At 35.3% G+C, this 14,400-nt stretch overlaps 1 protein-coding gene across 4 annotated transcripts in view; it reads left to right on the forward strand.

Annotated features, from left to right (window-relative positions):
• The window catches only part of PPP1R12A (protein phosphatase 1 regulatory subunit 12A), a 113,588-nt gene that overhangs the window by 69,169 nt on the left and 30,019 nt on the right, over positions 1-14,400 (forward strand). For 3 of the 4 annotated variants that reach the window (XM_027655443.1, XM_027655425.1, XM_027655432.1), the window contains exons 7-14: positions 381-469; positions 596-744; positions 4,382-4,503; positions 6,868-7,083; positions 7,907-8,001; positions 10,941-11,063; positions 12,586-12,747; positions 13,196-13,372. In XM_027655443.1, coding sequence (XP_027511244.1) covers positions 381-469; positions 596-744; positions 4,382-4,503; positions 6,868-7,083; positions 7,907-8,001; positions 10,941-11,063; positions 12,586-12,747; positions 13,196-13,372 — 1,133 coding nt within the window. The remainder of the gene's footprint in view (positions 1-380; positions 470-595; positions 745-4,381; positions 4,504-6,867; positions 7,084-7,906; positions 8,002-10,940; positions 11,064-12,585; positions 12,748-13,195; positions 13,373-14,400) is intronic. The other variant, XM_027655453.1, reaches the window with a different exon arrangement.

Raw genomic sequence — 14,400 nt, forward strand, 5'->3', positions numbered from 1 at the left:
TTTATTTTACATGGGAATATGGTATTCAGCTCAAGAGCAGCATAAACATTAAACCCAAAGTTTTGATTTGGCACTTCAATTCAGGTAATCCTACAGCCATCTCACAAGATCTTTTATGCCCTTACTTGGTCAGTTTTGGTAACCAAAAAACCTTGGAAGAAGAAAGGTGCTCTACTACTTGCCTCGTCCAGTGTCATTTTATGATCTGAAGTATAAACAATTGGAATAACAGCTTCTGAGATTTTAGAATTCTGAACTTTGAAAGCTTATACACACACACTCCAGTATTTGTAATAGTTAGAGAAGATTTCCCTCCATTTGTAATTTTGTCGCAGTGATACCATTCTATCAATTAAACTGCATCATTCTATTTTTTGAAGCTTCATAGTGAGAAGCGCGAAAAGAAATCTCCCCTAATTGAATCCACAGCCAACCTGGATAATAATCAGACACAGAAAACATTCAAAAAGTAAGTAAAATAGGAAAAATTATAAGCTCTTAAAAAAGATGACTTTACAAGCTGTCACAAAGTCCTACTTAACAGGTTTTAGTAAATTTTTTGGAATTTAGTAAGTACTTTTCTTTTTAAACTCAGTAAGGAGACATTGATTATGGAGCAGGAAAAGAATGCAGAGTCTCTGGAGCAAGAAAAAGCAGATGAGGAAGAAGAAGGAAAGAAGGATGAATCCAGTTGTTCTAGTGAAGAGGAAGAGGAGGATGACTCAGAATCTGAAGCAGAGACTGGTACGTTATTTGGAGCATTGCCTTTCTTCAGGTTTTTACTTTATGAATTTACTTATTTAATATCACATGATAGAGAGTTAAGTATAGTACGTTTCACTTATTCTTCTGCATTTCACTAAGCTTCCAGTCATTTTAAAGCAAGTTTATACAAGTCTAAAGTCAAGTCATAACAGATACATCAAATCGATGTGTTTACTGGTGGCTACTTAGGTTAAAGCTATTAACCAGTTTACTTGATTGGCTACTTAACAATTGATACTTTTAATTAAATAGAATAATATAAGCCTTAAGTAGCATGTCAGAAACATTGAAAAAGAAGATCAAATGAGAAATGAAAGTTTTGTAGCAGTATTTGCTTGTGAAACTGGTTTAGAGATTGGATCAGTAAAAGTACAAACATTCTTATTACCAGATTAATTATCAATTAATCTGGCAATCGTGACTCAGCTATTGATAGAGTAATAGTGCATATATTTTCAGTGTGTACTGAGATAAACTTTTAAAGGTGTTATTTTAATGTTAACAGTTACTTCATATGCAACTTGAGTTAAAGAGGAATGTTCTTTGAAAAGTTTGGGATTGTATGCAAAGTTGTATGCATATTACCCTGTATTTTGCTCTTCTCTGGAATTTATGGGTTGGTTTTTTCTTGAACAATTTTCAGAATAGCCAATAGTGATATAAGAACAGCATAGAATCATTTTCTTTCAAACCAGAAAACAAATGTCAGCCAATTAGTATTTAAAGATGTATGTTCAATCCTAATAAAGAATTTTAAAATTACAATGCAGCAATAAAATACATAGACAAGGATGTCGTTAGAAATAGCTTGTTAATATTTTATATTTACACTTCTAAAAATAAGTGACCATTTTTGGTAAGCTGTCGGTTTTCATTTTAATACATTCTAATTTCTTCACCTGAAAGGTAAGACTAAGAAGGTATTTTAGAACCAATCTATCATGAACTTTTAATGTAGTTAGAAGTAAAAACAAGTTGCTGAAACAATCTGTCTATTATGGTTTAATTATTTTTTTGTATTTTGAAATAAGCCAGCATTTCACTATTAAGCTGGAAAAAATGTCTGTCAAGCTTTGTAAGTAGTCTTTTACCTTAGCATACTTGCATCAGTTATTTACTGAGCTTTGCTAAATTCAAACCACTTATAATATGTAACATGTAGTAATTTCTCTGTCATTGAGCTGACTGTAATGTCTGCTGAGCTTTATGATTCTGGTAATTGTGTTCTCTTCATTGCCAGTATGTAGTTTGTGCCAGGAAAATTTGACTCTGACACAAGAATTAATTTATGTAAACTTCAGGGGTTTTAATATCAACAAGGCTTTATCATACTTTATTTGGCAAGATAGACTTTAGGCTTTTCCCTGTAGAGCTGCATCTCTAAGTTCCAAGATTGTACTTTCCCTTTCTTTTCCCGTTATTCGGCTTAAAGTAGTGAAAGGTTTTTCTAGTGAAAAATCTTAATATTTTAAGGAGCAATCTGGTTGTAAAGTATTTTAATAGTGTTCCATATTCTGAAGTACTGGAAACTGTGATTTCTAATCTCTCGGGATATTTTAAATGTTTTCCTAAAACTTATATTTTGTTACATTAGTTATGTGAGAATATAGTTTCAAAATAAATACAATTCTGTCTGTAAGACCAAGAGGGGAATTATGAATACAAAGCTAGAATCTTGCAAAGGGCAGGGAAGCATGATGAAAAACAAAATTTTTCAGCAGTTCAGGTTTTGTAACTTACTTTGGGGTACTGTAATGTTTTTTGAAAGTTAGTCAGTATTAGCTCAGTCATGGATACAACTATGTTCTTGGTGTCCTAGAAATAATTTCAGAATACAGTTGTGAAAAATCCATTTTTCTCCTTCCATGCTTTTGCTCCAGATAACTTTTTTCTATATTTTAAATCATTTTAATCGTTAATAGTTTTCCATCAGATCTGCCTGTGCATCATCTCAAATTGTACTGTCAGTCCACATTGTCCTATTCAGCTTTTTATCATCTAGAATTTCACCACCATTTTTTTTCAGTTGTGTTTAGAAAGTACTTTCCATTAAGTGGTTAGTCATGTAAGCTGGTTTTTTGTATTTGTATTTGTTTACTGCATAAGTCACTTTCGAAACATTTGTTCAACTGTGTCCATAACTAAAACAAGTATGTAACAGCAATACTATCAATTATAGAATTTCTAGTTGAAGATTGGTACCTTGTTGAATTTGAATGTAGTTGTGAGAACACTACGAAACATTGCATACTTTCCAAGTTAACTGCTCCTATGCTGTATGGGTAGTGTAGATGTAAAGGTGTGTTTATAGTAAGGCCAAAACTGGTGGGGATTGAACCCCATGTTGATCCATACTGCACAGATAGGAGGTAGCATCCCATCCCAAATAATGTGCAATTTGAATACCTGAAACAGAAGTGAGGTGTAACATTATGAAACTGAAGCAAATGCAGTGAGAACAGTTACTGTATCACAACCACGTCATTTTCTGTATGTTTATATAAGAGGAATTAAGGTACATAAAGCACAGAGAAAGACATTTTGGTAGAAAGGACAAAGCAGAAGAGTAGATAGACAGTGAAACTTAGGTAGGAAAAACAGGGGACAAAGAAGGAATGAAGCAAATGGAAAGTCAGCGCTCTGGAAGGCAAGTCCCTGCTTCAGCCCATTCTGGTGGCCAGAGTTCCTGGCTGGGTTCTCCGTGCAGTTAATAATTTCTTTGAACTCAACATATACAGTTATCCGAGAATAAATATTTCATTCGAATTAACACCTATCTTCTTTAGTTCAAATTAACTATTACATAATCACAGAATCAAAGAGTAGTCGGGGTTGGAAGGGACCTCTGTAGATCATCTAGTCCAACCCCCTGCCAATACAGGGTCACCTAGAACAAGGTACATGGGAATGTGGCCAGGTGGGTTTGATTGTCTCCAGAGAGGGAGACTCCACGACTTCCCTGTGTCTGCTGCCCTCAATGTGAAAAAGTCCTTCCTCATGTTGAGGTAGAACTTCTTGTATTTTAGTTTATGGCCATCACTTTGTGTCCTGTCACTGGGCACCACTGAAAAGAGTCTGGCACCATCCTCTTGGCACCCACCTTTGAGATATTTATATGCATTAATGAGATCAGATTAGATGCCAACATACCTCCTACAATTTTTTTATGCTCATTAGCTAGCTACCAAAATATAGGCTGTCTGGGGAGACTGTGGAATTTCTGTCTCTAGAGGTTTACAAGACATGTCTCATCAAAGCCTTTAGCAACCTACTCTGTAGGCAGTATTGACCCTCCTTTGAGCAGAAGGTTGAATTAGGTGATCTCCTGAGGTCACTTCCAGCTTGAATGATTCTGTGGTTTTGTCTCGGCATCTCTGAGTGGTAACACTTCCTGAATACCAAAAAAAACATTGCATGCATGACCTTTTAGAAAAAAAGATGGACCTAGATAAGATACAGATTGGGAGTGATGGGGAAAACACTGAGGAATAAATAATAAAATGCTGTTTGTAAAATTGACTGTCAAATTTGTTCAATAGAAATTCTGCTCTGTGTTGTAGAGGTGAAGAAATTGTGAAAGAAAAATGAAAATTAAAATCTTGTAAATATTTTGCAGATAAGACCAAAACGTTGTCAGCTAATAATGCAAATACCACAAGTACACAATCAGCATCGGTAGCTGTGACGGCGCCTTCAGTAGCTGGTGGCCAAGGGCCACCTACATCGCCTGTTAAGAAGGTAAAATAAAATATCTTTTTTGTGATTTTCCGTTTCTTTTCTTCTGGGTAAGCATACATTTTTTGATTGTAGTATAAAAAGTAGATTGGGTTAACCAAAGTGAATTGATGAAATTATGCACAGATTCTTAAAATATTTTGTGTTCTTCTCCAGAAACTGTGTTCATTTTTTTAAATTTTGAATGGTTTTAATTCTAAACTGTAGCTTAATTCTAAACAAAGTAGCTGAATGTAAGATCCTCTTAAAAAAAAAAAAAATTTGTTGCACAGTGAGTGGAGTTCTTGTTTTTTCTGAAGCTAAACTTCATCTTTGGAAGTCTTTTCTATGTTGGACTCCTTCAAAATTTCTAGAAGTCACAGTTCTAGCGTCTCTCTGTGTCTGTATTTGTGCAGTAAAAAGTACTGTAGATCTCATCCCTGTTTCAATATGGTTAGGACCTCATGGAAGAGCTAGATAATTAGGACACATTTTTTCAATGGACAGCTCAAAAAACACACCTAGTAAAGCCATATTGCACGCTTGAAGCTTTTTACAGCTTGTAACTTTACATGACAAGTTAATTTGAATGAACTTTTATTTGGCTTGTCAAAGGAAGATAGGTGTGCCTGGGGGAAAAATTACAGTAGATAATAATGCATAGTCAGAAGATGGTATCCAAGTCAAACTTTTAGAATATCAAAACAGACTGGATAGTAAGCTGGTTAAGTCTTCATTTGTCAATCATTACAACTTTTCTGTATGCATCAATGAAAGTGTAACCCACTACTGATACTTCTGAAAAGTGTTCAGGATATAATGAAGCCACAGTAGAGAGAAAAGACATACTGCTGGGGGAATAGTATGTAGTGTATTTAGCTCCTGGGAGCTTACTGGGGTTATATTTTCCTACTCAGAATAGAATCTAATGATGATTCATCTTACAGAATATCCTTTAATGTAACATGCAGTTGTGTGATTAAATGACAAGGGGGGTTATTTTTATAGGAAGAAATAAATTTGATTTTAAGCTGAATTATAACCTCTTACAAATTGTTAATACACTGTTGTAATTTTATTATGCAGTAATTAATGGTTTATGTTTTGATCTCAAAGGTAAAAGGTGCAGTTTAAAAGTAAACTGTAGTTATCTTCCTAATATTGTATGAAAAGCTCAGGGCCTTCTGTAGCAACAAAATAAATGCACATTTATATCAAGACTGATTATCTTGTAACATAGGAGGTACATGTGATCTAGAGGAGTAGCTGAAGCTCGTATCAATGAACAAAAAGTTTTTAAACTGTTTTTACTAATGAAGGTAAAGCAGCACTGTATGAGTGATCTTTCACCTGCTCTTGCACATGCCTTTTCAGGTTTATACTGTCTGTGCTACTGCAGCTGCTCTTCTGCTCTTGCACCATAGATGGCCAAGCCATATGTTGCACACAGGTGGTGCAGATGCAGTACTAAGCTTGAACTTGGGTTTTCTTCAGTCTACATGGCATTCAGTAGTGCTGCTCTCTGACTGCAAGTACTGAAGTAAAGCAGGTTTGGGAGGGTAGCTAAGCCAGCATGGGACGTGATTAAAGGATATGAATGATATAGGATTAGAAGGTAAGGGGTATGTTAGTGTGAATCTTCCAGTATTCTCAACACTGTGAGGATTTAGGCCATGGACCTTGTTAGGTCATAGGCTTTGTCGTTCTCTTCTGTGCAAACTGTAATTCTGCCTCTGAATGAGATAAACTTGCTGTGTTTAGTAGGAATCTGTTACTAAGTTTTTAAGTGTCTTACTGCTTTTGGTATTTGTGCTGTAACGAAGACCTATGTAACATAAACATAGGAGCAAACTACGTGGTGTTAAAACAACCTTTTGTTTCTGTTTTCCATTCTTTCAATCTTCATCTTTGTCTTGTCTTAATTGGCTTTAGTATGATTTCATTCCTCCTATCATGCCTATCGTGGAGTCAGTAGATCCTGCATCATGGAGGCAGGGCTTGCGCAAAACTGGCATTGTTCTTGTACCCAATAAGGGTGAAAAATCTATGGTGAGGTTCTTGTGTGCACAGGTTTATGTACAGGTTGCAAAATAACATATTTAATCAAAATGTTAATACCAGATTTGCATGTTTCTAAGTTTGCATCTCAAGTTCACAGTGTGTATTACAAAGTGTGGGTTTTCCTAAGCTAACTTTTAGAGGAGTAGTGTACCTTGACCAGTCTGACATTTCTTATCTCATTGACTAATTTAAGAGAAAAATGGGTTGCCTCTCATTACAACTCCCCTACGAATTTGGCACTTATGATTATTAAAAGCAATTGTGTTCTCAAATCTCTGCAAGGAGCATGAATTACCACAGGTAATGTAAATTTCATATGTGTTACAGTTTCCAACATCTACAACCAAGGTTTCTCCCAAAGATGAAGAGAGGAAAGATGAATCTCCTGCTTCATGGAGGCTGGGTCTTAGAAAAACTGGTAGTTATGGTGCACTTGCAGAGATTACTGCTTCCAAAGAAGCTCAGAAAGAAAAGGACTCTGCAGGTGTTATGCGTTCTGCTTCAAGTCCTAGACTTTCCTCTTCATTGGACAACAAAGAAAAGGTAGTAATATTAAGTGTAAAACAACATTTCAAGGAATTTATATACCTTTCTTAGTATAGATGTTTATAATGTATTATAGAGGTACGATTGTAGTCCACAGCTCTTCTTTACTAAAATTCCAGAAAGTTAAATTATGGAGCTTCTGTGTAGTATTTCTTCAAGTGTAATATGCACCTTCATTGCCTGGCGATCTGGAGTACAAGTCTGGCATTTAACCCCTTTTTAGGACTTGCAGTGCTAGTAGTAGTTTTTACACTTTGGGGGCAATAGAGGTTTGATGGTTTTGGCCTCACTTGGAGAGTGATGTTGAAAGAATCTTATAAACAAAAGAAGTCTCTTTTGTGTTTGTTTTCATTTTGTAGTGATTTTTTAGTTACAAAAACTGGTTCTGTAATTAAGCATGGATACACTGAACCAAGTGATCCAGTGTATACACTGAACCACTGAAACAAGTGTTGTTTAGGTAACTGAACAACACAGAACTTGTGATTCTGTTTCAAGTACAGGTGTGTCTATGTTTTAAAGATTAAGAATATTAATATACTCTACCATATAAAAATACTGAACCAGTTGCTTTCAGTTATCAGTGTTGGAATTGTACTGCCACAAAGCAGAAAAAAAGAGAAATTGAATCATTTACCTCAATAGAATGAAAACACTAACAGTTTCCTTTCACTACTGCAGTCTTTATAATATTTTACTAAAGCATAAACCTCATTTATATAATCTGGTCACAGTAAATACATCTCGACATACAATTAGCATACAATTAGCAGTATAATCAATAATAGTAACACTTAATAGAAAATAACATGTCTTTCAGGAGAAAGATGGAAAAGGAACTCGACTTGCGTATGTTGCACCTACAATACCAAGACGACTGGCCAGTACCTCTGACATTGATGAAAAAGAAAACAGGTGATTCTAAAGCTATAATTTTTTTTAAATATAAAATTACTTGATATTAGAGTGACTGACAAACTTAATGTATTTTAAGACAATGCTAATTTATACCATCCTGCTGCATAGATTATGCTAATCCATATGATAATCCAGTTCCTGAAGGTTTTTGGTCTTGTAAATTATAATGACCCTTTTTAAAGTCCAAATTATTCTGTGACAAGACCAGAACTGCACAATGAGTGTTGCCTCCTGGGGAGAAAATAAAATTCAAAATTTATTTTTAACTGCTTTATCTTGAGTTGCAAAATGCTGCTACTGGGCTCCATTATTGCTTTTGATAACGATAAAACGATGTGTTTCTTATAGTCTTTGCTTAAAACCATGTTGTGCAGCAGCAGTACAGAGATCATAGTTAGCTTAGAAAAGCCATTCTTCTATTGTTCTTGTTTACATGTTGACCTTTCATCTCCTGTAGATTTTTCTTTGCTGATACTTCTTCTATAGTTTTCAGTACAAAAGAAACAAAAGGTGCATAGGCTTCCTACCTGTTAGGATTTGGGATACTTTCATGTCATATTTACATTGTCAGAATGTAACATGATCTTACCTTAACATAACCATAACTTAACTTTCCCATTTTTCTCTTCTTCTGGGACATTTTCTTGAATTACTGTAGAATGCATAGTACAAAACTTAGAGGTCTTCCTAATGTCGTGCATTTTGTTGGATCGTGTCTGGATAGCTGAACGTTGAATGACCTGAGCTGAAAAGCCTGTAGTTGCTCAAAATGTGCTGTTGTAATCCTTGTGTGTAAGACTGATAATTTCTTTATGCCTGAAGAGGAGTGTCTTTGTTGCTACTGGTGAGAATGGTTTGTTTTGGTGCGAACACAAGATATAAATACTGCTTTTTCTTATGTTTGCAGGAAATTACTGAAGTTTAGTCTCTAGGTGACAAATTCTGTTTTGGAAGAGGAATATCCCCAGATCTCATGCTCCCCTAAAGTGCAGTGTGATTTGTTAGCATCTCTCATTTTTCTTGGCCAGATGCATTTTAATCTGTATTTCTATAATGGAGGGGTTTGGAGTTTCTGTTTGTGCTATCATTCTCTGGAGCACTATATTCTTTGAGACTGAATTTGCCAGTTTTCGTTTGTTTATACAGGGATTATTATTATTCAGTTTTTATTCTCTGAGATCTTTTCAAAACCTCTTGTTCTCTAAAAGTGTCTGAAGTAGAAGATACCTTAGGATTCGGACAAACATTTCTTTACAGTTTTATTTCTTAGAAGCCGTTACTGGTTGTAACAAAGGGATTAAGTTTTGCTTCAGCATTGAGGTTTATTTGTGTCCTGGATGTGCCTGTCTTAACCATCACGCTTCATTCACAGACACAGTTCCAAAAGTGGCTGTGAGCAATAGCACAGTTTTTCTCATGTGGATTGGGTTAACTGCAGTCACTAGTCTCGTTGGTCCCAGTGCTCGCCAAACAATTGATTTTTCTGAGAACTTTCTGTATGCCTTGGGGTACCAGAGATGAAGCCTGCTTTTAGGCCAGACTGTTTAGGCACCAGTACTTTGCCTGTGTATTTAGAAAACCCATCTTGCCTACCTAAAGCCATAAGAGATTTTTGACATTTATTCTGACCTTGTTTACATGTAGAATTTAGCCATCTGCCCTTCAGGTACCTTAATAAATTATTAAGGTTTCTGCCTTTGTCACAGATCTTTGTCCTTGTTGCTTATGCCAGGTTCTTCTTCTACCTGTCTGAGCACCTACTTGTCTCACGTATCGATAATGTAGCGTAATCCAGATAACGTCCTACTGTGAGTGATGGAAATGACTTCAAGGTGAATCCTAGCTGGGCTTTTAGGTTAACAGATCTCAGACACCCAGCCTCAGTTGAGTAGCCAGTGCTTCAGCAAAAGTGCTGAAGTCAGTTATGTCTTGGCAAAGTGAAACCTTGTGTAATTATGAAAAATTTCTCATGCAGCAGGACCTTTCTGTGTAAGATGATATTCAGTATTTGTGTTTCTCTTTGCTGGTAAGAAAGAAATAACACTACACTGTTATTATTTCATCATTTTCAAAAGTTGTTTCCAACTGCAGAAGTTCTAGCAAAATTTTTGCGCAAAAAGAGGTACATTCTGAGGCCAAAGGTATCTGAACATAAAATAGATCATTACAAAGTTTTGTTTTATTTTTCTGTACCCCTGGTTACCTTTTATGTATAGTTTTGTGAAAGTCATGGGGATTTTCCCTTCTGTCTGAACTTTATTTCAAATCTTGAACTCACATTTTTATTAGAAATTCAGTTTTTGCATCTCAGTGTCAATAGTTTTTCTAAGTAGATTTTCGCAAGGTTGTTTCTTGCTGCTATAAACTGCAACAACAGTCTGGAAATTCCTTATGACTAAAGTCATGTCAGCTAGTGATGCATGGCAGGCCACTCAGGAATGGCTACTGTAAGCCTGTTTGCGCTAGTCTACAGTATCATGAGTTCTGAAGGTTTGTCAGCTTTTCAACTTCTTATAATATCAAAGAATGAAAAATCCCATTAAATCAACTACTAAAAAACCCAAGTAGTTTTCCCCTTATTACACTGGATAATCTCAGGGGCAAACAGGTAGATATTTTGTTCCTTTTCTGGGAAAAACAAAAACACCAATGATCACAGATAAAAGCCAACAGTTGATTTTATCTGGTTAAATCCTCTTTAGCAGTTTTCTTTTGATGCTGCTTTTTTCTGATATTTCTAATGGCGTTAGTAGGAATATAGTATTTTTTCACAGGGACTTGAAAATGATTGTCCATAAAGGTAATTTTATTCCTGTTTGGTTATGTTTAAGTGTATTACCCAGGGTTTTAGTTTGAAGCTACTGTTCAGCTCACATCAAGAACAGCCTTCTTTAACATCTTTAATGTGAGCTTGCTAAACTAAAATCATTTTTCAGAGAATCATCTACTAGTTCAATACGTGGTGGCAGTTCCTATACCAGGAGAAAATGGGAGGAAGATGTCAAGAAAAACAGTTTGAATGAAGGTCCTACATCATTAAACACAAGTTATCAAAGAAGGTGTGGAATTTTCTTTTTTTTTTTTTTTTTTTTTCAAAGTAGACTTAAAAGAGGGAAAATATTGTCTCTGAATTTTGGTTCTTGCATGACAGTCCCAGAAGTCTTGGGCTGTTCTCCTTAATGGTAAATTATAGCCCTACCTCTGTTGAGTATCGGTATCATAGAATGCATACATAAAATTAACTTGAATGCGAAGTAAATGATGAAAAGATGAAAATAATTTTCAAGTGTGCTAGTTTCTAACTTACAGGATTTTCTCAGGAGGAATCATATCCTGCAAATATATGCACGATTAATTTTCCTTCATTGTGCAGTTTCAGTGTAGCTATTTAAGTCAAGGTCTTCATTGTAATTAGTGGAGCAATAAATAGCTCAAATGAATAAATCAAAAAAAAAGGCAAGTAACTAAGCTGCATATTGATACGTGCTGCTGATGTACGTGGTGATGGATACTCAACATTTTTTTGAGTCTTGACATTGGTATTATCAGTGACATGTAATCAGGCTGTTTCATACAGCATAATCTTAATTCCTTGATAACCTCCTGCCTTAAAAAAAGCCTTGTCAATTTTCCTAACTTTAAGTTTAGGAAAGATATTGCACAGATTTCCTTTTCTGGATGGAAAATATCAACAGTTAATATATAAGAACAATCTTTGCATGTTAGCTTTTACCAGTATTTATACTCCAGTCTTCAAACAAAATATGCTCACTGCTTTTAATTTGCATGTTGTGCTTTAACAATGTATTTCTTTGGTTGTTCTTTTACCATTATTTTTTGTCATTCTAAAGTTGATAGAAAAAAATATCAATTGCAGAATGACAAAGAAGCATCTTTATCCTTAAATCTTTTGCAATTAGTAACAACGATGCTCTGTCTGTCCTAACTCTGGATTCTGAGATTTAGTCATGGGCAAACATTCTGACCTGCTAGTGCAAAATTTATTCAGCCAGAACCAGTGGATAAAAATGTGGAAGCCACTGAGTCTTCTTTATAACTTGAAGAGCAAGGGAATAACCTCAGTGGGAGGTTATTCTTGCTGGGAATGATTTAAGGGTGGTTTTTTTTTTTAAAGGCAGTACATTTAATTGGTTTCAAATTATAAGAGGAGTGACATTTTCTCTTCTGACAAGCTGTGCAGTGAAGTTCTGCATTTTCTGAGGCATTCAGTGTGGGTGAAACAGCAATTTGAAAATGGGACATTGGGGGCCCTATATGAATACTTTGGTAGGTGTGATCAAGACAGTCTTACATAAACAAGTGAGATTCCATTCTTTATCTCCTTGTTGTGTGAAGAAATGGTCAGGACTAAGAGACTTCTGCTGCCCTCTGAAGTCATAAATTAAAAGTTCTAGTCAAGGAAACAGTGAAGAAAATGCTTCTTTTGTCCCGGAAGTTTCCAAGACTCATCTGAAGCACAGAATACATGGACAGGAATTTAATGGATCATTCCTGCTTGGTGATATTTTAATGAGCAAAGATAAGTAATAAATGCAGACATTGTACTTGTCTCTCCTTCAGTGGCTCCTTTGGTAGAAGACAAGATGATTTGATAAGTTCTAATGTTCCAAGTACTGCATCAACAGTTACCTCTTCTGCTGGTCTTCAGAAAACACTGCCTGCCAGCACAAACACTACTACGAAGAGTACAACGGGTTCTACTTCAGCAGGTGTACAAAGCAGGTAATGGCACCAGCACACTTTTTTTCCTTGTTTTTTTTTGTCAGGTCTACTGTGTGCTTATGTATGTGCATGCGTTCTTGTTTAGTAGATTCTGGGGCTCTGGATTTTTTCACTTTCCTGTTAAATTTGTTTTGATTTTGTACAATTTGGCTCAAAAATTGCGAATGGCTTTCTACTGTAAAGTGACGGCCATATTGGTATAAAAGAATAAATCCAATGTTAGAAAGGTGTGAAGAATAAAAGTTCACTCATTGTGAACTGCTAATTCTTAATTTATTCAATTTAATAGCTCAAGTTGAGCTTTTATAGTAGAGACATTTCAAAGTCTACCTTTCTTAAAAAAAAATCCATCCCTCAATTTACATGTTATTAGTTGTTTAGTAAAGTGCTTTCATTGTTTAGCTGTTTCCTTTTCTCTTTTTTTGTGTTGCTGCTTGTTATGCTGTAGTACCTCAAATCGTTTGTGGGCTGAGGATAGTACTGAGAAAGAAAAGGACAGTGTTCCTACAGCAGTGACCGTTCCTGTTGCACCATCTGTTGTAAATGCTACAGCCACTACCACAGCCATGACTACAGCTACTTCTGGCACTGTGTCCTCAACATCAGAGGTCAGGGAGAGACGGAGGTGTGTAAAGGTCCTAAGAGTAATGTTGCTCTTACACAAAAGTTATAATTTTTTTCTTACTTCAAGGAATGTGTTGGTTACCACAAATTTGGACAGTACAGTATGTTAAGCAGTGTTGTTTTCTTTCTGTGTATTGAAACAACAAGTAACATGTCTTGATTTATCTAAGAGCTGAAGTCTAAGAGTACTAGTAGAGACCATTCATGAAATATAAACTTCAATACTGTATGTTTTTGACTGGCCTTGGGTTCTCATTCAGTATGTGGTATTTTAATATTTATATTTCTGTTAATAGATTAAATGAATCCTCTTAAAAATACCCATAATGGAACTATGTAAAAACACAGGATTAAAAATAATGAGTAATGATTAATTACTACAAGTACATTGCTGCTGATTGAGCTAGTATGCCACTGGCAGTATGCTAATAAGTTATAGCATAGCATTTTTTCAACTATTTTGTATGGCTGGCAATTCTGAGAAGAGAGTATTGAACCCAACACATTCTGTTTATTTCATTGCATCATTTAGGGTCTCTTCTACTTGAAACATAATTATACAATTGTAAAGGCAATATGAAGAATGAGTAAGAAGCCGATGTAAATCTTATTTTAAGAATATGCTGTGTTTTTTTGTTTACAGTTATATGGAGGATGAGTTAAGACTGGTGCATATATGTTTCCATAAAGAGTTGTTTCCTGCTATTTATGGAAGCAAAAATAAGATTTCAAAAGATTAATTCCTGTTAGCTTTCCCCAGGTTCTTCTTCTTCTGGATATTTATAAATGTTTATCCTTTAACCCTTCTGCTGAAATGCAAGTTCAGATTTCTGTGTTGCTCCTGTAATAGTTTTGAAATGTAGCTCCTGTATCAGTGTGTATCTCTGTATGTTCATGGAGGTAATGAAGCTGTTCCTTATTACATAAGAAACCTGCATTCTTTTGGTTCACTTAAGGCAATAACATTTAAAGTTTTAGGCCTAATTAGGGTAACCTGTTTTCCATAATCTTCCCTCATACCCAAAACTG

This window comes from Corapipo altera, unplaced genomic scaffold (assembly GCF_003945725.1).
Source record: "Corapipo altera isolate COAL_440 unplaced genomic scaffold, ASM394572v1 1, whole genome shotgun sequence".
NCBI classification, from domain to species: Eukaryota; Metazoa; Chordata; class Aves; order Passeriformes; family Pipridae; genus Corapipo; species Corapipo altera.